This window comes from Bos javanicus, chromosome 15, assembly GCF_032452875.1.
Source record: "Bos javanicus breed banteng chromosome 15, ARS-OSU_banteng_1.0, whole genome shotgun sequence".
Lineage (NCBI taxonomy): Eukaryota > Metazoa > Chordata > Mammalia > Artiodactyla > Bovidae > Bos > Bos javanicus.
Window position 1 is genome coordinate 29,354,808 of NC_083882.1, and position 24,306 is coordinate 29,379,113.

The 24,306-nt window shown below is 59.5% G+C and overlaps 1 protein-coding gene across 16 annotated transcripts in view; it reads left to right on the forward strand.

Annotated features, from left to right (window-relative positions):
- The window catches only part of PHLDB1 (pleckstrin homology like domain family B member 1), a 48,689-nt gene that overhangs the window by 14,807 nt on the left and 9,576 nt on the right, over positions 1-24,306 (forward strand). For 4 of the 16 annotated variants that reach the window (XM_061440488.1, XM_061440490.1, XM_061440489.1 and 1 more), the window contains 20 exons: positions 901-1,026; positions 2,702-4,047; positions 6,587-6,868; positions 7,288-7,428; positions 7,537-7,674; positions 10,203-10,331; positions 10,694-10,849; positions 13,258-13,368; positions 13,539-13,628; positions 14,196-14,339; positions 15,919-16,092; positions 16,565-16,705; positions 18,076-18,216; positions 18,394-18,496; positions 18,975-19,019; positions 19,638-19,932; positions 20,030-20,120; positions 21,508-21,654; positions 23,380-23,496; positions 23,754-23,856. In XM_061440488.1, the coding sequence (XP_061296472.1) occupies positions 901-1,026; positions 2,702-4,047; positions 6,587-6,868; positions 7,288-7,428; positions 7,537-7,674; positions 10,203-10,331; positions 10,694-10,849; positions 13,258-13,368; positions 13,539-13,628; positions 14,196-14,339; positions 15,919-16,092; positions 16,565-16,705; positions 18,076-18,216; positions 18,394-18,496; positions 18,975-19,019; positions 19,638-19,932; positions 20,030-20,120; positions 21,508-21,654; positions 23,380-23,496; positions 23,754-23,856 (4,020 nt within the window). The remainder of the gene's footprint in view (positions 1-900; positions 1,027-2,701; positions 4,048-6,586; positions 6,869-7,287; positions 7,429-7,536; positions 7,675-10,202; positions 10,332-10,693; positions 10,850-13,257; positions 13,369-13,538; positions 13,629-14,195; positions 14,340-15,918; positions 16,093-16,564; positions 16,706-18,075; positions 18,217-18,393; positions 18,497-18,974; positions 19,020-19,637; positions 19,933-20,029; positions 20,121-21,507; positions 21,655-23,379; positions 23,497-23,753; positions 23,857-24,306) is intronic. The other 12 variants (XM_061440491.1, XM_061440492.1, XM_061440501.1 and 9 more) reach the window with 10 other exon arrangements.

Consider the following 24,306-nt stretch of genomic DNA (forward strand, 5'->3'; position numbering starts at 1 on the left):
TCTCTGGCTTCTCCCAACAGAGCATCTTAGGCAGAAGTGCTCCAGCCCCTGGTGTGGCGGGAAGAGGAATTCTGCCAGACAGGCTTAGGTGCTGTGGGCACACCTGTCACCGTGCACACCCCCAGTGCCCCCGGCTATGTTTTCTGACTCCCCTATGCCCTCCCCCTTCCATGCACTCGCACTTCCTGGGCAGGACTGGGCTTGTGTCTACTGCCTGGGAATGTGCTTGGCCGAGGCTGGGCCCATTGGCCTAGGCTTGGCTACACTGCAGGAGAGTCCACAGAGCGGGACAATGTCAGGCCACAGAATGCTTCGACAGAGGGAAAGAGGGTGGCAGTCGCTCTCGATGGTCAGAAAGGGTGGCCGGGGCATCTGACGGATCCATGGTGTGTTTCCCCATCTCCTGTCTCAGAGCTTGTTTGTGATCCTGGAAGTTGCCACCTCTCAAACTGACCCTTCCACCCAAGTGGCAGATAGATGGATCATGAGTCCAGGTTGGGTGGGGGCATGTGGGGGTCTGTGTTCTCTGGAGAACCTTCTCCATTGACAGAGCACTGACATACAGTGTCTCTTAACTCTGCAAGTCAGTGGTATTGTCCTCATTTTTCTGCTGAGAGAATTAGACTCAGGGAGGTGAAGTGACTTTCCCCGAAGATCTCACAGGTGGTAATGAAGAAAGTTTAGGACTAGGACTTAGAAGCCAGTGCTCTTTCCATTCGGCCGTGTGCTGTGGAGCCGGGCTGGGGCCTCAGGCACAGGCTGAGTCAGGGGTGGACCATGTGGCTGCTGGGAGTCCAGGTGGGGATGGCTCTTCGGAGCCTGGGGTGAGCCTGCCGGCGCTGCGGGCTGAAGGCTGCCTCAGCCCTGCCCTGCCCCTCTGAGCGTGTGCTTTCTCTGCAGGCTGCATGTTGTGTCTGGGTCAGTCCACCTTCCTCCGCTTTAACCACCCAGCTGAAGCCAAGTGGATGAAGAGCATGATCCCGGCAGGGGGCCGGGCCCCTGGCCCCCCGTATAGTCCTGGCCCAGGTAGGTACCCACTTGGGGCAGGTGGCTGGTTTGGTGGCACCCCGTGGACAGTCCTCCCCCTTGCCCACTCCAGCCACACTTGTAGTGTCAGGGCGGGACGATACCCATGATCTGGGCTTGCTGCCACCTGCCATGGGCCGCTGGGGGAGAGTGCCAGGCAGTCTGGCCACGGGGAGAGATCCAAGAAGTGCTGCTTGGCTGGAACTGGGGAGAATCATGTGCCTGAGGGATGGGGGGGTGCTCTGCCAGCCTGTGTCCAACTGCCCTGGACGGTGTCACCTCATTATCTGGGACCCTGACCCTCTTATGTTACCACCAGGGATCCTCACCCTTGAGGGCTGCCTGAGGGTGCAGAAGGAAGCATCAGACTGAGATGTTGTGAGCTCTGGGAGGGGGGGGCGCTCCCACCTGCTTGTGATCTTGTCTTTGGGCTCTGCCCCACCCCCAGGCCATGCCATGCCATGCCAACTGATGACTCAGTGGAGCAGCTGCACTTTGTGTGTGAATTATTGATCCCTAGAGGAGAGTCGGTGATTGTCCCAGGGAACCAGCACAGCCCCCACGTCAGCCCAGCTGCCTTGGGGGTGGGGTGCAGACCGGGAGGCTGCCCATAGGCCTGCCACCCCAGACTCTGCACAGGCATTCAGATGGCTGTTGGGTGACAGGGGTCATCGTGGTACTGGGACAGGTGGACACGTGTGTCAGGGACATCTAGTGGGCTGGCATCAGTGGTTTCAATGGATTGCCTGGGGATATGAGGAAAGATGGGTGGTCACTGGGATCACCAGTATCCATGGCAACTCCTCTGCCTTGGTCCCACACAGCCCCCATAATTTTGGACCAGACTCAGGCTTGCAGAGGCTTTCCCTTCTCCTCTGTGTCCTGTATACTAGGCCCTTGGGGGCTCAGAAGCCTGGGTTCCCAGTGCACTCCCTGGGTAGCTCTACCCTACCTTAGATTGTCATGCCACTCCCTCAGCTGTTTGGGGCAGTGGTTCCAGAGACTCGTGGTTGGTTGACGAGGGCTGGGGCAGGGCAAAAGTAGGCTCCTGCTGGTGTGGCTTAATGGTCTAATTGGAGGCCCTGAGCTGCATCTAGTTGCTGGCCAGCCTGGCTTCCAGGAACTGGCCTTCAGGGCCAGGCCCCTCCCTTGCCTCTGATTGGATAGAGTGCTGCCGCACACACCGTCACCCAGCCCTGGAGGCTGTGTGTGTGTGTGTGTGTTTTCCTGGGTCTCGGCTGCATGTTGACCCCCTGGAACTTCTGGCCCGCTCCCTAGCACACCCCGCTGCTCTTTGTAGAATGCACACCCCGCTGCTCTTTGTAGAATGCGTGCCTGCCCTTTCTGATGGAGAGGTCAAGGAGGTTGGGGAAACCAAGACAGGGAGGAACCTAAAAGTGCCCGGCACTGTTGTGACCTAAGTCATAAAATGTTAGAGCCAGAAGAGCCCTCTTCCTTTAGAGGAGGCAGAACCAAGGCCAGGCGATTTGGGGAAGGTGGTGCAGCAGCAGTCAGTGGCAGAGCTGGCCCCAGGACCTCCTGGCTTCTTTTCTAGGGCCTTGGCAGCCCCGCCCTGCTCGCAGGAAGTGGGGAGCGCTGGCTGTTGTGTATATGCAGCTCCCTAGGGCCCAGGAGGTGAAGATGGGGCCTGAGGCTGTTTGCATTCCCTTCACAGAATCAGAAAGCCTGGTGAACGGGAACCATACCCCGCAGCATTCAAGCCGGGGACCCTCTGCCTGTGGCAGCCACAGTTCCCTGGTGAGCTCTATTGAGAAGGACCTGCAGGAAATCATGGACTCACTGGTGCTAGAGGAGCCTGGAGCTGCTGGCAAGAAGCCTGCCGCAACATCTCCACTATCACCAATGGCCAATGGCGGGCGCTACCTGCTGTCCCCCCCAACCAGCCCAGGTGCCATGTCTGTGGGCTCCAGCTATGAGAACACTTCTCCAGCCTTCTCTCCACTCTCCTCGCCAGCCAGTAGTGGGAGCTGTGCCAGCCACTCACCCAGTGGGCAGGAACCAGCACCTTCCCTGCCCCCCCTGGTGCCCGCCCGGTCCTCCAGCTACCATCTGGGCCTGCAGCCCCCACAGTCCCGACCGAGCGGCGCTCGCCCCTCTGAGAGCCCTCGGCTGGGCAGGAAGGGGGGTCACGAGAGGCCTCCCAGCCCTGGTCTCCGAGGTCTGCTGACAGACAGCCCTGCAGCCACCGTCCTGGCCGAGGCCCGCAGAGCCACCGAGAGCCCCCGGCCAGGTGGGCAGCTGCCCGTGGTGGCGATCAGTCTGAGTGAATACCCAGCTTCCGGTGCCCGGGGCCCGCCCACCAGCATTCCTGGCAGCCCCAAGTTTCAGCCGCCAGTCCCTGCTCCCCGAAACAAGATTGGCACGCTCCAGGACCGCCCTCCTAGCCCTTTCCGGGAGCTGCCAGGCGCTGAGCGGGTGCTGACCACCAGCCCCTCACGCCAGCTGGTAGGCCGAACGTTTTCGGATGGCTCAGCCACACGCACCCTGCAGCCTCCAGAGAGCCCCCGCCTAGGCCGGCGGGGCCTGGACAGCATGAGAGAACTGCCTCCCTTGAGCCCATCTCTGTCCCGCAGGGCTCTCTCCCCCGTGTCCACCCGGACTGCCCCAGATCCCAAACTAACCAGGGAAGTGGCAGAAAGCCCCCGCCCCCGGCGCTGGGCAGCCCACGGGGCTTCACCGGAGGACTTCTCCCTGACACTGGGGGCCCGGGGCCGTAGGACACGGAGCCCCTCGCCCACACTCGGGGAGTCCCTAGCACCCCGCAAGGGCAGCTTCAGCGGCAGGCTGAGCCCGGCTTACAGCCTGGGCTCCTTGACTGGGGCTTCACCCCGCCAGAGCCCCCGCGCCCAGAGGAAGCTCTCCAGCGGGGACCTGCGGGTGCCTGTCACCCGGGAGCGGAAAAACAGCATCACGGAGATCAGTGACAATGAGGATGACCTCCTGGAGTACCACCGGCGGCAGCGCCAAGAGCGGCTTCGGGAGCAGGAGATGGAGAGGCTGGTGAGCGTATGCCAGGGAGGCTGCGGGCATCACGACAGGGGTTCTGCCAGGGTGTGGGCGGGCCAGCTGGCAAAGAGGGAGGGGTGTGTGGACAGAGCCTGGGCTTCCCAGGCTTCTCCACTTCCAGGATACACCGCAGTGACCTGGATGCCAAAGCTTTGTCCCCTGAAGAACTTCCTTTGAGGTCTCTAAGGCCTGACTTCAAACGCATGCTAACTTTGCATTTATTCTGTGACACAGTGTTTGTTTTCACGTGTAAGTTAACATTTCACATGATTTACTAGAATACAGGGAAGCTCTAGGAAAACACACCATGTTTAGGATGAAGCTTTGTACCTCTCAGTTTGAGAACGCAGGGCTTAATGACTAGAAGGTTGAAGCCCCGAGAGGGGAGTGGATTTGTTCAAGGTCACACAGCACGTCCTGGCAGAACTGGACTTGGAACCCATACCTCCTGTCTTTCTCTCCTGTGTTCTCCAGGCTTTTCTTTAAAAAAGCCTCTGGTCCCTCTTTCTTGCTTCCCTTTGTTGTGGTGGTTGTTTAGCCGCTTAGTCGTGACCGACTCTTTATGACCCCATGGACTGTAGCCTGCCGGACTACCTGTCCGTGGAATTTTCCAGGCAAAAATACCGGAGTGGGCTGCCCTTTGTTTCTCTTTGGCCTCTCAATGGGTGGGAGCTGCTCACCTTAGCCTACGCAGGATCATCTGAGATGGGGGGAGAAGCAGAAAACACGGTAGGCAGCCCTGGCTGATCTGTGGCCAGTCTCTGTGACAGTAATTGTGTGTGTGTGTGTGTGTGTGTGTGTGTGTGTGCGTGCATGCGCACGCACGCACACGCACGCATGGGTGTTTTTGGGGGCCGGGTGTGGCTCTGGGCAGCTGTCCTGGAGATGGCATCTGAGCTGGGTGGGGGCTGGGATTCCCCAGATAGCTCAGGGAGCGTGGGGGCTCTGGCTGGCGTCTGTACCCTGGAGCACATGCACAGGGAAATAGCTTCTGCCCTCTCTCCCTTGTGAGCAGGAGAGCAGGGTCCCTGGGGGCCCCGGGACCCAAGGATTAGTTTAAGGAGAATCAGAACAGAGGAGGTTTGTCTGGAGCCCTTTTGGAAGAAAGAGGCTGGGACAGCTTTGGGTGAGGTGAGGGTGTGGGACAGTGTGTGTGTTGGGGTGGGGGTGTCGGGGAAGGATGAGGCAGGGCCCCCCAGTCTCTTCCACGGCCGTATCTTCTGTTTTTGCCTTGGCCTAGATGAGAATGCTTGACCCGCCCTGGGGTCTCATTCTGGAGGGGGGATAATGAGCCTGGCGCAGGCAGAGTGGTGGGCCCAGCCTCCCTCAGCTCCACTCAGCCTTCCCGCCACTGCCCCACCCCATCCCCAGGTGCCTCACCAGCCCTGACCTGCCCCACCTGCCACTTTAAATCTCAGAGGCTGCCTGCCCTGCTCCTCCCACCTCAACCGGGCTGCTTATCTGTGTCCTGGGGCAGGGGCGGGGGCACTGGCCCAGCCTCCTGGGTGCTGAGACTCTGTTCCTGGTTTTCATGCCATGGAACTGGGCAAGCAGCAGGAGGGAAGCTGGGTAAGTGTCTGGGGGAGGTCCTGACCAAACCGTGGTGAGAGACACCAGAGGTGGTGGGACGCCAGGGAGTCAAGGGAGCCTGGGGGAGGCTCCAAGTCTGGGGTGTAATGAGTGGGAGACGGGGCATGCCTGTACTGTCCCGTCTTCACCTCCAAGGCCCCTGGGAGGTGTCTGGGTGGGCTTTGTACAGGGACGGGGCAGATGGAGTGGCTGGGCCAGGGACCCAGGCAGCAGCCCCCCATGCTGGCAGGGGGCCGAGAGCTGCCAGGAGGTGGCAGGGAGCTGAGACAGGAGTAGGGCCGCGGCAGGGTGTGCGTGCCCTGAGCACCTTGCTGTGTGAACCCGCGTCAGGCCCCTGTGGGCCCCCGCATCTGTGTCCCAGCCGCGTCTGTGTGGGCGCCCACCTGTCTGTGTGCTAGACTGTGCTTATCCGTGTGAGTGTGTGCCAGTGTGCGTCCGTGCGTGTCAGGGCGGGTGTCTTTGTGTGTGCCTGCCTGTTATTGCAGGCCGGGGCTCGTGCTGTGTCCTTGTGTGTGTCAGTGCTGCTATGTTGGGGTGTCTCTGTGGGTCCTGGTATCTTTGGATCAACGTGGATCCGTGTCAGCATGAACACCTGAAGTGTTTATCTGTATTCTCACCATGGTCTTAAGTGAGAACGTGCTCACCAGCGTGCGCTCCTGAGTGTGTCCCTGTGTGTCCACCAGGAAACCCACCTTGGGGCAGAATGAGAAGGGAGACAGGAGGCAGGAGGCGCTGGTCACCTGGGCAGGGGGCGCACAGCCTGGTTCCCCCCGCCTGCCCCGGGGCGCCCGCCCTCCTTCCATCAGCCTCCCCAGACCTTGGGCCCAGGGCTCTCCTGACTTGATTCTGCATCCGAGCTCCTGACAAGATGCCGAGCCTGGTTCTGGGCAGCCTCCTGGCCCCAGGACCGTCCGCTCATGCCCTGCTCTGTCCGCCCTCCCAGGAACGCCAGCGCCTGGAGACCATCCTGAACCTGTGCGCCGAGTACAGCCGGGCTGACGGGGGACCTGAGGCCGGGGAGCTGCCTAGCATAGGGGAGGCGGCCGCAGCCCTGGCCCTGGCCGGCCGGAGGCCCTCACGAGGCCTCGCGGCGGGCACTGGGGCCCCGGGGCGCGGCAGCGAGGAGCCTGGAGGCGCCGCCCAGCGCCTGTGGGAGAGTGTGGAGCGCTCAGACGAGGAGAATCTCAAGGAGGAGTGCAGCAGCACTGAGAGCACCCAGCAGGAGGTGGGACCCAGTGGGGGCTGGAGCGCGGGGTCCGTGGCTGGGGGCTGGGGTCCGAGGAGGCAGGCACGCAGTGGGTACCAAGACCCTGCGAGCAGGCAGTAGCGGAAGTCGGGGACACTCAGGGCTGAGAGGTGTAGAAATGAGGAGGCAAGGAAGAGGGGCAGGTGCTGATGAGTCTCCCAAGCCATAAATATGCTTTATGACCTACCTTTCCTCGGGGCCCCACCCAGGCCTGGCTCTCAGCGTTGAGTCCTTATTCCCTGCAGCCGAGCCATGTTGCTCTTCTTGTAGGGAGGGGAATTTCCTCCTCTCAGTCCAGCTGCTCCTTCTGAGTGTCCTGAGACACAGCGATCCATTTTCTTAGTCTCGTCCTGGGAGGCTCTAGGCTCCCCCAAGCTGACGGCCCCCCTCCCCTCCAGCACGAGGATGCCCCCGGCACCAAGCTCCAGGGAGAGGTGCTGGCCCTGGAAGAGGAGCGGGCTCAGGTGCTGGGGCGAGTAGAGCAGCTCAAAGTCCGGGTGAAGGAGCTGGAGCAGCAGCTGCAGGAGTCGGCCCGAGAGGTGAGAGCAAGGGCCCTGGGTGGGACTCTTCCCAGGCTCAGTGATAACCCCAAGCGTGGCCTGAGCTGCCCTGAGTGGCCTTGACATGGACCCTGCTGTGATCTGCAGGCTGAAATGGAGCGGGCGCTTCTGCAGGGGGAGAGGGAGGCCGAGCGGGCGCTGCTGCAGAAAGAGCAGAAGGCGGTGGACCAGCTGCAGGAGAAGCTGGTGACCTTGGAGACGAGCATCCAGAAGGAGAGGGACAAGGTAACCCACAACCTGGCCTGGCTCCGTGCTGGGCGCCAGCAGCCTGGGAGAAGAGGAGAGGGGCCCTTTACCCCTTACCTCACTGTCCATCCCACAGGGGCAGGGGGCCTTGTCCTCGGTGGAAAGTACCAGCGTGGAGGGTGCTGCCAGGGTCTGGGCTGGTGTCTGGGGTCTCCTCTGCCTGGGTTTCTGTTCTCCCTCTGGGTGCCTGGGTGCCTGCCATTCTGGGCCCTCCGGGCCCCTTCTTGGAAGTGTCGAAGCCCCTTCTTGGGTGGTGAGCACTGCCCAGGTGACCGGTGCTGGGGATTGATTCAGGTCCAGCCCCCGCATTGGAGGACATCCCCTCCAAGCAGGGCTCTGGGACTCAGGACGTGAACTTTGGGAGATGTCCCGCAAGTCTCTGCTTCCCCTGAGCCTTCAGGATCTGCAGCCTCCCGTCCCAGGGGGTCCCAGCTCCTGCCCCTGCCCCTTTCAGATTTCCTGCCAGCCTGCAGGGGCCGCTCCATCCCACAGGGGCCGTGCCAGCCACTCCCAAGATGCCCAACAACGTGCCAAAAGCTCCGAAGTGGAGAGGGGCCACCTCTTTCCGGACTTGACAGTATTTTTCCAAGAATTAATTTTCCTTCTGGATTTTTTGGAGAGTGTCTTCCTCCTGCCCCTCAATTTTGAAGCTCTTAAAAATTCGTTGACCTTCCCATCCTTTTTAAATTTTTTTATTTTTTGAGCTTTGGCTCTGGCCCCCAAAACCACACTCCCAAATTCTGTGCCAAATTAACTCCACGCTTACCAACCAGGCCTGCACTAACGCCCTCTTTAATCACTGTCCTGGGCTCTCCGCATGCCCCTAACTGCCAGTGCCACCCACCCAGGCAGGGCTGAGCCGTGCCTGCTTTTGCACTAACTCCATGGGCACCTGTGTGCCCTTGGCCTCTCCCGTCTAATGTTGCCTCCTTCCTTTCTTGGTGTGGGACCCCAGGGTTTTGATCAGAAAGGAATGGACAGCAGGTACAGCTGAATTTTCTCAAGGGGGCATTGGCAGGAGGGGTCCAAGAATGGGGAAGGCTGGCTTGGCTGAGGAGCCTCTCGGCCTGAAGACCTCCTCTCAGTTGGAAAAGCCAGGGTGCGGCCTCCATAGCCTGTTGGCCGTTTCCTGTGCAGAGGAGAGGCAGGCTGAGGTCCAGCCATCATCTGCCTTCCCTCCTGAGCAGAGGGGTAAGGAGGTCAGTGGTAGTGGCATGGCCGGGGAGGGTGTGGACAGAGGCTCTCTGCCACCAGTGGCTACCCTTCTGAGTTTTCCTCTGGGGCTTCCCAACTGCAGATACTCCAACCAGAGGGTGGGAAGAAGGGGTAGGCCTCTTCCCTATAGGGCATCGTAGGCTGAGTCCAAGCCTGGGGAAGTGCTTAGATCTCAGAAACTGGCCTGATCATGTCCCCCTCTCCTGGATGGGGATGGGAACCTCATGGAACAGAGGGGTGGGTAGAGGAAACAGGAGGACTCTGGGGTGATGCTCAGCATTTTAGCAGGAACCTGCCTAGCCTCATTTCTCATTGCCCTGGCATTGCCTGAGGTGTGGACTTTGCCTTCTCTCTGGGCCCAGTTATTTGAGGTGGTGGTGGTGATGGTGATGGAGATGGTGGTGGCCATGGTGGCAGCAATGGAGAAGTTTCCCTTAGCTGCCCGCCCCAGCCCATGGCCCCACTCTGGCTTTGGAATCCGTAATCACAGTCTCTCCTCTGCCTGTCCTTCGGAGGGGGTGACTCACCAGCCCCTCCCCTCATCCCCCTTCCCGCCCTCAGAGGTGTCATCTCACCCCAGACAGAGCCATCCACCTCCTCTCTGTACCCACTCCTGGGGCTCCTATTACCATGGCGACGGCCGAACTAATTGCAACCCTCATCCTGCTGAAGTTCAGGCTGCAGAGCCAGCACCCCACCCCCACCCTGGGCAGGAGTGGGGGAGGCTAAGGGGGTTGGGTTGGGGTCCCCTCCGCTGCACTGCTGCACTGCCGTAGCTTCAACATCCTCGGCTTGCAATTCACACCCAACCCCTGGATTTAACCCTCACCAATTCTACTCTTTTTTTCCAGGGCTAAATTTTGGTCTCTGGGCAAGTGGGAGAAGGGGAGGGGCAGGAGCTGGAGGCTCCGGGTTTGTGATGTGGAACCAGCTTTGGCTTTGAGCGGTTTGGAGAGAAAACAGAGGGCCTCTTCGTAGGACCCCCCCATCCCCCAAACCTCTCTAGTTCAGGGGACTCCAAGAGACCAACATTTCTGCCTGGCCCACACCCTTGCTTCGGACACCGTCGCCTGCACCTGAGTCCGGTCTCGCACCCCGGCTCCTTGCCTTTCCCAGTCTGCACCTCCTCCTCTTGACTGTCTCCTCTTTCGATCCTGCTGCTTTTCTCCCCCGCCTTCTCTGCTCCCGCCCGCCCCGCGCCCTGCCCCGCGCCGCCGCGGCCCCGGGCCGGAGTTGAGGAGTGTGTGTTCTGTTTCTCCCCTGTGCCCGCCCCCTCCGCCTCCGGCGACCAGGAGAGGGCGGAGCTGGCCGCGGGACGGAGGCACCTGGAGGCCCGCCAGGCGCTCTACGCCGAGCTCCAGACGCAGCTCGATAACTGCCCCGAGTCAGTGCGGGAACAGTTACAGGAGCAGCTGAGAAGGGTCAGTTTCACCAGCCCCCCTCCCCGCCCCCGAGGGCCGCCCGCCCGGAAGAGAGGAGCGGTGGGCCGGGAGCGCCCGGGCCCTGCAGTACCTGCCGGACGCCAGGGTCGGTGCTGTGGCTTGGAGGGGACAGGGAAGGATGGGGGGGGTTGGGGATGGAGGTTCTCCTTTCTGCTGCTGCAGGCCGCGCTGTCCGGGAAAGCGGCAGGGCCGAGCGGAGAAAAGAGGGCAGGGTGGGGGCAGGGCCCCGCCTCCGTTTCCCCGGGTCCAGCCCCCAGAGCTCTCCCCTCTGTGGCCTGGCCTTCCAGGCACAGAGTGGGATCGTGACCACTACCCGACCCCCTTTGTCACTGTCATTCAAGGAGGCCGAGGCCCTGGAGACGGAGACGAAGCTCTTCGAGGACTTGGAGTTCCAGCAGCTGGAGCGGGAGAGCCGCGTGGAGGAGGAGCGAGAGCTGGCGGGCCAGGGGCTGCTCCGGAGCAAGGCCGAACTGCTCCGCAGCATCGCCAAGAGGAAGGTGCGCCCGCCCCATCCCGGGCAGTGCCGGCTTGACCTCACCTGGCTGAGCCTCGGTCTCATCATCTGTAAAACAGGAACAATAACACCCTGTTGTTATCATTAAAGGAGATGATGTATGTGGAAACAGCATAGGATGTGGTGATCATAGTAAGCACTCAGGGAACAACAACAGCCATTGTTTAGAAGCTCAGACACGCGCCCCCCCCCTTCCCCGCCCCCCTCCAGTGGAAGGTGGATGGGGCTCACATTCGGAGCTGGGCACTGGCTGGGCCGGGAAATGAGAGATGGAGATGGAGGACAAGGAGGAGGGAGCTGAGGAGGAGGCTTGCCCCTTGTGGAGCTCTCTGTCCGATGCTGAAGTGCTGGGACACAGACCTGAGATCTGGATATTAGAGCCAGCCTGGGGTCCTAGAAAGGCATCACTTGGGTTCCAGTCACAGCTCAGCCCTGGTTCAGCTGAGCTGTGAAACAAGGGGACTGGGTATTGCATCTGTCTTGGTCAAGTCTGGGGCTTTAGATGCTCTAAAATCGACTCCTGATCTCAGCCAGACCCGGACAGGGTGATGGGTGAGGATGTGTTAAGTAAGAGTTAGGAAGATGTGGGTGAGGAGACGGGGTTGGATGGCCCAGGTGTGTTTGTGGATACACATGTGTGCATGTGCACTTTGCCAGGCTGGAGGGAGTAGGTGGGAGGTGAATGCAGTGAAATTGGGGAAGGGTGTCAAAAAGTGGGGCTTGATGGCTAGTCTGAGTTTGGTGGTAAGTGGGGGAGTCACTGAACTTACCTCTGAGTCCAGATCCCTTGCTTCTCTCCCTGAGCTGCTCTGCTTTACAAATGCATTTACCTATCAGTGAAATGAGCATAAGGGCACCTGCCTCATAAGATAGTTAAGTAACACATGCAAAGCAAAGCATTTACCAGTGTTCTTCGGTCCTGATAGGTTCTTAGTAAATGATAGATCTTGCCTGATTACCACTTGGTCTGCTTCAGTCTGTTTGGACTGACCTCAGATTTAGTACAGCTCCCTTCTTCCCTCCCTTCTCCTATGTCTTGCTCTTAATGGTGCTAGTTTAAGGCCTCCTCTTTCAGGAAGGCCTCCTGGGATAAACACAGCTCATTTCCACTAGCCCCCATCCTTCTCTCTCACTTAGTATCTTTTCATTCCCTTTTAGCACAAGATTGTTGAGCCAGGCACTACACTAAGCCCTGTTGGGGATATGGAGACAGAAGAGACACTGACTTTGTCCTTGGATCAGACAGCTGGGGCCGGATGGTGGTGATGAGAGATACATATTCATGAGTAGCAGTAATCCAAGGCAAATGGTGATATGGAATAATTTGAGCATAGAGCAAGGAGCAAAGAAATTGAGTGATAATCAGGGGAGATGTTGGAGAGAAGATAGTGTTAGGTCTGGTCTTGGAGGAGAAGTAAGCTCCCAATGGGTGGAGAAGACAGCATTCCTGGCAAAAGGCACCGTATAAGAAAGGCCCGGGAGTGGACACCTGGACGGCCAATGGTACAGCAGGGCCAAGCTGCGGGCATGCCAAGGGCTCAGGGTGGGAGGGAGGCTGGAAAGCAGGCCCAGGTCCAGGAGCCCTTGAGTGCTGGCTGAGGGGCTTTTGCTTTATCCTGTGAGTAGTGAGAAGTCGCTGAAAGATTTTGAGAAGACTGATCTACCCTTATTCATGGATTTAAAGAAAATTATTTGCGTACTATACATTCTGGGCTTTCCTAGTGACTCAGACGTAAAGAATCTGCCTACAAGGCAGAAGACACAGGTTTGATCCCTGGGTCAGGAATATCCCCTGGAGAAGGGAATGGCAACCCACTCCAGTATTCTTGCCTGGAGAATTCCATGGACAGAGGAGCCTGGCGGGCTACGGTCCATGGGGTCGCAAAGAGTTGGACACAACTGAGCAAGTAACACACAACTAACACACATTCCAAAAAGGCTAGAAAATTCAAACAAACGAATGAACCTCAGAGGCCGTTTTAGGAAGCTGTTTGTGGGGTGGATCAGAAAGGTAAGAGAATGGAAACGGGCTGGTGAAAAAAGTCGAGGCCGGGAAAGCAGAGGGCCTGGCTTGGCCTGGGCAGTGGGTTGGGGGCTTGGGGTTGGGTGGAGGACCATTCAGCATCTCCAGGATTCAGGACCTGTTGACTTTGGGGGTCGGGGGATAAGGGGTTTGGGAACTTCAGTTCTGGCTGGTATGCCTGGTGGCCCACGGCTCCCTTTTTGAGGCATGAGAGAAGGAGCTGACCACAGCAGCTTGCGTTTTCTGGGGATGAGAGGCCGAGCGGAAGTGCTGGTTGATTCCCTTCACCCAAGCCCAGGGCCTCTGGGCAGGAGACACAGCCAGGCCTCACCTTGGGCTGCCTCACCCATTGTTCCCATCCTCTCCAGGAGCGCCTGGTGGTCCTGGACAGTCAGGCTGGACAGATCCGGTCCCAGGCTGTGCAGGAATCTGAACGCCTAGCCCGGGATAAGAATGCTGCCCTGCAGCTGCTGCAGAAGGTAGCCCTGTCAGACTGGGAGTGAGCGGGGAGGAGGACCAGGGCGGGGCTGGGGGAGTGGGAGGTGAGTGCAGGGTGCTGGGTGGAGACTGGCCAGCCATGTGGGATCCCCCTTTATTTGGGGCTCCTTGCTTCATTCCCACTCCTGATTCTGCCGCTTTGGACTTGCAGGAGAAGGAGAAACTGGCTATGCTGGAAAGAAGATACCACTCGCTTACAGGCGGCCGGCCTTTCCCGAAGACCACGTCCACCCTCAAAGAGGTAACGTGGTTGGGTCAGCCCCAGCCTCATGAGCCCAGGGGTCTCCTGGGAGGCTCTGGAGAAACATGTGGCACCTTCGCCCCAGGGCTGAGGTCTAGTGTGGGGACATTTTCCTGAACTGGAGAGATGTTCAGGAATGTCTGTGAGGTCTGGGATTGGATCCTGCATGGCTGCCAGCTGCTACTTTTCAGCTACCGCTCTGGCTCCCAGGAGCCTGCTGATCTTACCATTTCAGGTGACTGCATATATCTGGGGGATTCAGGAGGCGTGGGTGGGGAAGATGGCAGCTCCGGATGGGGCCGGGCAGACCCAACTTGAGGGGAAGTGTACAGATCTCGGGGTCCTGATCTTGGAGCTCCCTGGGCTTCTGTCTGGAGCTGGGCTGTGGGCTTGGACGTGGGCACTGAGGCTCCTTCAGCCATTCTTCCCTGAGTCTTTGCACGCCTGGTGTGTGAGGTCCCACCTCATGCCCGGTTTTCCACCTCATTGCACAAGCAAATTAGGCTTTAGGTGGGGTGGCTGGGCTGAGTGTGGGGGTGAAGCCCCTCACCCATACCCTCTCTGTAGGCTGATCTGCTCATCTCCGAGTCCTCAGAGGTGGGGCTGGGGACGGCAGCTCTGGGCCCCTTCCCAGAGTCTTCTCAGGCTGGGGCCTCCTCTCTTCCCTTAACCCCACCTGCTTCCACTCAGCTCTGCCTCAAAGCACAAGAGGTAATCACAGCTCACTGCCTGTCTGCCTGCTTGATGAGCTTCTGCCCGCGACTCCTCCCACTCACCACGCTGAAGGGCAAGTGGCAGTAATCCTTTGGCCAGAGTTTGTGGTTTGATAGGTGCCTGGGCAGCTCATGCAAAAATCAGAGCATCAATTTGCATATCAATTTGCATATATTCAGCATGCCATTCATCAGTTGCCACAACACACTGGACCTTCCAGCTCATTTTCCTGTTCTGTGACCCCTGGGGGACAGTCTGCCTCTGGAGCTAGACCAGGGTGGGCTGCCCTGGGTGGGGCAGGCTTAAGATCCTGGGCTTTGATTCCGCATGCATTTTGGGTGCCTGCTGTGTCCCCCAGACCTGGATAAACTCAGGATTCTAAGGATATGCTCAGGGAATGCAACAGTGCCTGTCTTTCCAACCCATGATCTACCGTATGAGCATCTTTCCAAGTCCTAGCCTTTGCGCAGTGGGCCTGCTTATCTGCCTGGGCTTTTAACTGCTCCCTGCTCAGGTCTCTTTCTCAGGGCCCACCTTGCTCAGGCCCTCGTGGTGCCCCCAGAGGACCCACGGGAATGGCGTGGCTGGCGCTCAGTAGTGCATGTGCGTGCCCCACCGGGGATGCCCAAGGTGTTGGAGACAGAAGGGTTCTCTGGGAGCTGGGTCCTGATCCTTGGTGGGCTCGTGACTTCTTCACCTACCCCTCACCCAGGGCAAACCCAGGAATGGGTGATCAGGGGTCCATTCAGGGTCCATTCAGGCCCTGCGGCAGGGCCTGGATGCCAGGGCAGCCTCATAAGTGGAGGTCAAGAAGAGCCTTCCCTGGAAGTCGCAGTGGTCAGGACTCTTGCTACCGAGGCCGTGGGTTCAATCCTTGGTCAGGGAACTAATATCCCACAAGACTTCAGATAGTTCTGCCTGCCCTTTTCTGCCCTCCCCACAACCCCCCTGACAGCCCTCTGTGGCCACAGTGAGCTCCCCATCCCTGCCTTGGATTTTGTTTGGAATGGAGTGTTGGCTCTTTGGCATGAAGTGTGGGGTCTGTTGCCTGGTGGAGTCCTGTTAACCTGTTCTCTGCCCGTCCCTCCCCTCGCACCGGGTGCCCTAGGAGTATGTGAGCCTGGCAGAGGTTCTCCACCTGTGCTCCCGCTTGGACCCCCATGCTTCTGCCACTTCCCCCAGCGCACTCGCTCAGCCCCTGCCCGACAGTGAGGTACCAGCCACCAAGTGAGCCCACCTGTGCCCACGGGCCTGCTCGTGGATGCCCTGCGTTGCCCCGGGGTGTGGGGCAGGGGTTGGGCAGCAGGGTCTGTTTTCAGCAGTGACGGAGAAGGGCCGCTGGCGTAAGGGGAGTTGGGAGCAGTTCCCTCTCTTGCTTTCTCAGCTCCTGAGGGCTCGAGGAGGGAAGGCCTTCCGCTCCAGTGTGAGGGCCTCCTGCTGAGAGGACCCTGGCTTTCCCGGGCTCTGCAGGCCTCCTTGGCTCCGTGTGTGCATCCTACCCTTGGGCAGGGCCACCTCTTGGGTTCCAGTCCCATTAACCTCTTGTATTCCCTCCCGCGTCCGGCCTTCCCCCAAGTACGTGACGCTTGAGCAGCTAAAGGTGATGTGGGGCACCTCGCCAGTGCCTACAGGCCCCGCGCCGGGCCTGCCTCCCTGGGCCCCTGCCTCCCAGGACCTGGTTCCCACCACCTGCCTTCCTCCCGCGCTGCCCTCTTCCTCCTCCTTCGCTTCTGTCACGCCTTCGCCCCAGGTTGGTGGTCTGTGTCCCCGCTGCCCGTGCGGCCCACTCGCGGCGTGGCTCTGTCTGTGTGTGCTTGCCCCCCACGCAGTGGTGTCTCCGCCCTCGGCCAGCCCCAGGGGCATGCTGTGTGCCGGGCGGGCTGCGGCCGGCTGGCATCGTGGTTGGCGTGGTCCGTGTCTGTGGTCTGGGAGCTGTGCCCCGTTTCTCTTTGCCTTCAGCGCGTTTGTGGCAACTGTTTCTCACTGTGTTTTCTTCTCTTTGTGCTCTCCTTTCTCCCATCCTCCCCGTTTCCCCTGCCTTCCTGTCTCCCCATAACGGCCTGCCTTTACCCTTCCTCCGACCTGGCCCTTTCTTCTCCCTTTCCTCCCTCCTCCTCCTCCTCTCTCCGCTCCCCTCATTTCTTGATTTCCTGACCTTTTCCTCTCCATCCTTGCCCGCCCTCGCCCCTGCCCCCTGTCCTCCTCCCCTATGCCCCCTCCAGATGGAGAAGCTGCTGCTCCCTGCTGTAGACTTAGAGCAGTGGTACCAGGAGCTGATGGCCGGGCTGGGGACGGGCCCTGCTGCCGCCTCCCCTCGCTCCTCCCCCCCGCCTCTGCCCGCCAAAGCTTCCCGCCAGCTGCAGGTAACCCCTCCCTCACTGCCCAGCCCTGCTCCTCTCGGCTCTGGGTACCTCCTGCTGACCCTTCAGCCGCACACATGGTGGGGGATTAATCCAGCCAGTGCAGCAGGGGCTTCTGGACCCCGAGCGGGAAGTGAGGGTCCCCTCGAGGGTGGCCGTCCTGGCCCTCGGGGCATGGAGGGCCAGCCTCCCGAATCTGAGGGTGATGTGCTGGACGGTCCAAAGGGGGCTTGGGGAGCGGCGGTGCCTGTGCAGCACTCAACACGCTCACTCTGTCCCGGGCAGCTCTCATCCCGGAGCCTCTCGCCCAGTCCTCACACGCTCCTGAGCCTGTTGCCCCTGGCACTCGTGTGTCCTGGGAGAGTCGCCGGTCTTTGTTCTCCTGGTCTCCCCAGGGATGACTCTCGGAGGCGGGAGAGAGTGGGTCAGAGACTCTCAGGTGATGGCCCTGAGTTCATGCCCCGGACTCAGAGTCGCCATGAGGGGGTCTACTGGAGCCCCAAGCAAGCTGCTGACCATGGTGTGGGGCAGGGTATTCAGGCAGCCTTCTGCCCCAGGTTCCACTCCAGTGACCGGCACCCTGATCAACCCCCTGCCCCACCCACTCAAGATTTGGTCCTAGAGTGAAGACACGGCACCTCGAAGGCCGATCTCAGCTGAAACTCCACGTTCCCTTTAGGAGTCGTTGGCACGGCCTTTCTATTTTGTGCCCAGCTGGGTTGAGGTTTTTACATGTTTTGATTCACGTAATCTCTTCCACAGGCCTTTGAGGTAGATAACGAGAACTCTCATTTCACAGATCAAACACTTGGGCCCAGAGCAGATAAGTAATCTCTCCAAGGCCACACAGCTAGGAAGTGGCAGGGGTAACACGGAGAGTCAGGGTTCCTGGCTCCAGAGACTGTGTCACCAAAGACTGAGTGCCGAGAGGGAGGCTGGCAGTTATTTAGTCTAGCCCTGCCCCCTCCTTTTGCAGATAAGGAGGCTGAGGCCCAGAGTGGGGAGGTGCGTGGCCCAAGGTCACCTACGCTGTTAGTTGGCAGAGTTGGGACCAGAGGGAGCCCTGGCCTCAAGTCGGCCTCCTGTAAAACTCAGCCCGTCTGTGTGAACTCCTCACGTGGGTCGATACACGGTCCTTTCTACCATGCGGGGTTGGACCCAAGGAGGAACAGCCTGGAAAGGAGGCTTGGCAGCCGCCAGGAACGTCTGCCCACTGGGCTGGCCCCAGAGGCTCAGTGCTGTGGTCAGCGAGAGACCAAGGCCTCAGGGGCCTGGTGCTGGGCACCTTGGATCCCAGCCCGCTCGGTGCTGTGGGAGTGGTGGCCGGTGGGGGAGCCGGAGGTCCCTCAGCAGATGCCACCTCCCCACTCCAGGTTTACCGCTCCAAGATGGATGGCGAGGCCACCAGCCCCCTGCCCCGCACCCGCAGTGGGCCACTCCCCTCCTCCTCTGGCTCGTCGTCTTCCTCCTCCCAGCTCAGCGTGGCTACCTTGGGCCGCAGCCCCTCACCCAAGGTCTGAGAGCAGTGGGTGGGCTGCGTGTGGTGCAGGGTGGTGGTGGTGGTGGTTGGGGGGCGGGTTTGGAGATGGCCACACTGGGGAGGGACCGCAGCCATCCACGAAGCCTTATGGGTGGGCGGGTGTCTTCTGAGCCTCGGGTCCCAGTGCCCCGTTTTCCACCCTCCGCCACAGAGCACTCTGCTCGCCCAGAACGGCACCAGCAGCCTTCCTCGCAACCTGGCAGCCACACTGCAGGACATCGAGACCAAGCGCCAGCTGGCCCTGCAGCAGAAGGGTGAGTGGCCGCCGCACCAGCCCACTTGCTATCCCAGGGGCCCTGGACATCCGCCACGCCCTGTCACCCTAGCTTATCCATGCCCACACCCTTCCCAGGATGTGTTCCCTTTATGTGGGGAGCAAAAGGGATCTGGACTAGAGACCTGAAGAAGAGAGACTCCTGGAGGTTTATCCAAAGGCTAAGGGGCAGGAGACTCAGGGTTGCTGGGCTGTGGCGTCTTTTCTAGAGAGCCCAGCAAGTAAGGGGAGTGCTTATTGACCTGAGTAGAACTAGACGTTGCCCTGTCCGGAGGCAGGGGGTTGGACTTGATGACCTCCAGGAGTGTTTCCCTAACATGTTAGTTCGCGGGAACACCCAGGAGTGCTGGTTGCTCGTGTGCATTTTGGTTGTTTCGAAAGCCCATGTCTGTGCCTCTCTCTCCTCTCATCCCCTCTGTGTCTCTGCCCTGCCCTCTGCCCGGGGCCCCCCACTCCAGTCGAGTCGCTTCCTGCCGAGCCCCTCCCAACCGACGACCCAGCAGGTAGAGCGTTGGTCACCAAGGGCATTGCTTTGGCCGGGTGACCCCTGCCCGGGCCTCCGCATGATGGATTCTGCCCAGGCCCCCTCTGCCCGCGGGCAAGACCCCCAGGCTGAGGTGTCGGGTTGGCCTCGCGAGCTCTCTTCTGCTGCAGTGGAGCTCCGCCTGTCTCCCCTCCCTCCTTTCCTGCGTGCTCCTGCTTCTGCATTGCCGCGGGGTGTGCACTGACGTGGGTGCTCGGGCTGCCGGCACCCCTTCCTCTTCCCAGCAGCAGGGTTGGGAGCATGCGCCCTGCCAACCCGTTCAGGCCTGGGTTGTGAGCTGGAGCCACCAGGCCATCATGCCGCCGGGGCGACCCCCGGGCAGGTTTGGGGCCCCGTGTGGACTCAGCATGTGGTGTGGATGCCAAAGCCAGACCGCATGGCTGTGGCCACTTGTGCGGGCGATGAAGCCAGGGCAGCCGGACCCAGAGCTGCGGGGGCTTTGGGGAAGCGGGTGGGGGCGAGGGGGCTGCTCCGTGTTACCTCTCCCCGCTCGCCACCTCCCTCCGTCTGTAGTGCTGCCGGCTTCCTCCCTGGCTGGGTGGGTGCCCACCGTGACATCCCCCGTCCCCCCACGCAGGGCAGCAGGTGATCGAGGAGCAGCGGCGGCGGCTGGCGGAGCTGAAGCAGAAGGCCGCGGCTGAGGCGCAGTGCCAGTGGGACGCCCTGCACGGGGTGGCACCCTTTCCCACCGGGCCCGCGGGCTTCCCGCCACTCATGCACCACTCCATCCTGCACCACCTGCCGGCCTCGCGGGAGCGAGGCGAGGAGGGTGAGCACGCCTACGACACGCTGAGCCTGGAGAGCTCCGACAGCATGGAGACCAGCATCTCCACGGGGGGCAACTCAGTCTGCTCCCCTGACAACATGTCCAGGTACCCGGCCCTGGCCACTGACTGGCACGGCCTCTGTCCTCCCCACGCCGGGGCCTCCACCTCCACCGGCTGCCTCCTCTCCCCCTTCCCTCCTCAGTGCTAGCGGCCTGGACATGGGGAAGATTGAGGAAATGGAGAAGATGCTGAAAGAAGCTCACGCGGAGAAGAGCCGACTGATGGAGTCGAGGGTGAGGCAGACCTGGGCCCTGGGGCTGCCCTCTGCCCGCCGGGGGCCTCCGCCCCTCCTGAGGCCCCTTCCCCACATTGTTCTCGCCGCAGTCCCTGAGGAAGAGAGTGTTTTCCAAGCCTGGGTTCCTAAAGTGGGGGATCAGGAGGCTTGGCGAGATGACAAGTTTCACAGCCCTTAGGAAAAGGGGAGGAGCACGGTAACCATTGTCCAGCTGTGAATTTCCTGCACGGGAACTTCCAGTCTTTGTGTGTTCGCTTCTGGGGACCTTTGGCCACCAAGAAAATATTGATGCCTGTCTACCTGAGTGCCAGGTCACTCCTTTTGGAGACGGTTGGGAACTGGGGCTTGAAGGATGAGGACAGAGAGAAGGCAGATATCCAAGCCAGAGCAGAGGTGTTGGCTGCGGGCACGTCACGTTCCCTGCCCATGGACCTGGGCTGGGGCACAGCCAGGCTGGGGAAACCGTGCCCAGGGAGGAGGCTGAATAAAGAGTCTCCTGAAGACGTTCGGTCTCTATTATCCGGGGCACTCTGTGTGTTTGGAGAGGAGAGTGGGGGCCCGGGAACAGGAGACCAACTGGAAAAGAAGGCCTCTTAATCTTAAATTCCCTTGAAAGGAGGGCACATTTGCAAACATCTCTTGGCAAAAGGAGAAAAAGGAGATTCCTCCAAATTTTGAGCTAGGAAAAAATGGTAGATGGGCGTTAGTAATGTGAAGGTTGTTACCGGTGTTGAAGACATAAAACATCACCTATGTGCTTTGTATTTAATGGTTTGTTTTAATGACTTAAAATCTTTTGATAATGGCTTTCATAAGTTCTTTTTTTTTTTTTTCTGTAAAATTTGAAGGTCAACTGTGAATGTTTGGAGTTTCCAAGGGTCTTCACTTAGTGATTAGGGCAGGATTGCTGAATCCATTCGATGTTGGAAACAGTTGTTTCGATAACCCATGTCCTAGGAATTCAGATACAGATTTTAAAAGCCCCTCCCCCCCTTTTTTTAATTGAGTGCTTCCATCTTGCCAGCATCAGTGATGGACATTTACCTACACGATTGCATTTAATTTTCCCTACAGTCCAAAGGAGTAGGCACTCTTGGCCGCATCTTACAGAGGAGGAAGCTAGGCTTAGGGAGTTTGGTGGGGTCCAGCGCTCACAGTGGTGGTAGAACCAGGGTTTGAAGGCAGGGTGGTCTCACTTTAAAGCATTTACCCTTGTCAGCACGGTCCCTGGAGAGGAGGGTGGGCTTGGATGACCATGGCCCCTCAAACCAGGCTGCCCTCTGAGGTGGGTGTCTCCTGTAGCTCTGGCCCAGCCCAAGGAGGGGTGTTGGGGGCTTGAAGTTAAGAGGGCAGCCATGGGCACTGAGCCCCAGCCTTGGGTGCAGGAACGTGAGATGGAGCTGAGGCGGCAGGCCCTGGAGGAGGAACGGAGGCGGCGGGAGCAGGTTGAAAGGAGGTTGCAGAGCGAGAGCGCCCGGAGGCAGCAGCTTGTGGAGAAGGAGGTCAAGATGCGGGAGAAGCAGTTCTCACAGGTGAGTGGATGGGGGGTTGGGTGGGGCTGTGGAGAGGTCTGGATAGCCCAGGTACCCGTGCTGGGTGGTGGAGCCTGTTCTCTCCAGGAAGTTTTGCCCAAGCAGGATTCTACCTGGGACTTGCTTGCCCCCGAAGAACAGGACCCACTAGGGTCTGTTTAGGCTGGTGTGTGTGTGTGTGTGTGTGTATGTGTGTGTGTTGCCCAAGCAGGATTCTACCTGGGACTTGCTTGGCCCCGAAGAACAGGACCCACTAGGGTCTGTTTAGGCTGGTGTGTGTGTGTGTGTGTGTGTGTGTTGCCCAAGCAGGATTCTACCTGGGACTTGCTTGGCCCCGAAGAACAGGACCCACTAGGGTCTGTTTAGGCTGGTGTGTGTGTGTGTGTGTGTGTGTGTGTGTGTGTTGCCCAAGCAGGATTCTACCTGGGACTTGCTTGGCCCCGAAGAACAGGACCCACTAGGGTCTGTTCAGGCTGGTGTGTGTGTGTGTGTGTGTGTGTGTGTGTGTCTGCCCCACATCCCTTCCCACATCCCCATGCCTTCCTGCTCCGAGTGCTTGGTGTCTGTCCTGGCCTCAGTCCACCAGACCTTTTGGCTCCAGGCCCCACTGCCAGCGGCTGAACCTACCCTGACTTGCAGTGTACATCTCCAAAAGAGAATTGTGCCAGCTTCTCCCTGGTCAAGAACCCCATCCTTACACAGAATCCAACCCGGGGGTGTTTCATTAGCTGGGAGCCTTGAGCAGAGAATGAAGGCAGAAGGAGAAGTTAGGCAGGAAAATCTACCTGCATTTCCAGTCCCAGATCCTGGGCCCCTGGGAGAGCCCGTGAGACTCAAACAGGCCATCCCTTCCTGTGGGGTCTCCATGGTCCTCCCCAGGGGTGGGGGGTCCTACCCCGCAGTGACTGGTGATCGTAGCTCCTTGATTTCCTAATGATGCAGCGACATAAATTCTAAGGGGTAGATTGTCTGATTTGAGAATTCAGAAATAATGAGAAACTCTGGGAGTTTCACCTCAGTGCTTGGAATCGTTGTCGTATGCCTAGTTCCTCTTTCCTGTCTCTGGTCTCTCGGGGGCTCAACTTCTCTACCCCCTGCCCTGGGGCTCAGGTGGGGCTGCAGAGGCCTCCAGCTTTGGGGAAGCCAGTGGAGTCGGCTCATCATTTCCGGGCACCTCCGGAAAGTTGAACGTTTTGTTTCTTCTTTAAATAATCTATGGTATTTCCTTTTCATACCATTCTAACATTCTTCCTAGAAATGAAGAGTAGGAAAAAAATTCCTGTTGACTGAAAATTCTAGATAAGTATCAGAAATTTTGAGGTGGAATAGCCCTCAGAGATTCTCTAGTTCAAAGGCATTGTTTACACATGAGGACCAAACAAAGCCACCGCCCCACACCCCCACTCCCCGCCCCCCACCCTGGGAAGACCAGGCTTCGTTCTGGGGTTTTCTTCCAAGACCGCATTCTTTTGCTTTGTTGCATTCAGGACAGGAGGGGCAGGGACAGGACGGGGCGGCTGTGTCTGGGAAACTGAGGCACAGAGCTGTTCAGCAGTTTGCCCAGGCCTGGGTGGAGTCAGCACAGGCACACCAGGTCCTTGCTTGGGCCAAAGCCCCGTGAAACCAGAGTGACAGAGTAGGGGTTCAGGACTGAGGCCGAGGGGCCTGGAAAAGGGAATGACAGGGGAGGGAACAGCCCCTACTCATCCCGCTCTCTGTCCCCAGGCACGACCCCTGACCCGTTACCTGCCAATCCGGAAGGAAGACTTTGACCTGAAGACCCACATCGAGTCGTCAGGCCACGGTGTGGATACCTGTCCGCACGTGGTGCTCAGCAGCAAGGTACAGGCATGTGGGGCTCTGGGAGGTTGGTGGGGACCCCACGGTCAGAGGCCCCTCCTGGGTCCTTGGAATTGTGGCCTCAGCTCCTGCCCTGATACCAGTGGTCTCTGTCCCGGGACAGGTGTGCTGGCTTGAAGAGATGCTAGGGACAGCCCCGCTGTGATATAGGCACAGGTGATGGGCTGACATTGCTGCTCAGGGAAGAAGGTTTAGGGGGCTGTGCATTTGGGTCCTGCCTCATCCCTGCCTCCCACCAGGTCTGCCGTGGCTACTTGGTCAAGATGGGCGGCAAGATCAAGTCGTGGAAGAAGCGCTGGTTTGTCTTCGACCGGCTCAAGCGCACCCTTTCCTATTACGTGGGTGAGTCCCCCCAGACTGCCCCAGGGCTAGGGCCCCTGGGCTCTGTCACCCAGAAGCTTCCAAGTGGGGCCAGGGCCTTGAGCTGGGTCTTGTTCTCCTCTCTCTGAAAATGTACAAGGCTCACCTCATTTGCTTTGTTCAACCATTCATTTTTTTTTTTCCAGCAGTATTACGAGCATCTAATAAGTCCCAGGCAGTATCTTAGGCTCTGATGATAAGCAAGGGGGCCACAACCCTCTCCCCTGGAGCCTGTTGCCAGGACACAAACAGTGAACAAAGAACGATGGGGGTGCTCTAGGGCACCCCAGATACTGTGGGTGCATGGAGTCCTGTGGATCCCTCTTGGGCAAGTTCCCACAGAGACTCTGAGATAAGCAGCTGAGCAGTGCCCGGGGGGCAGCACCCCCCAGCCGTCCTGCTCTCTCAGCACTCTGCACCCAGCCTCCAGCT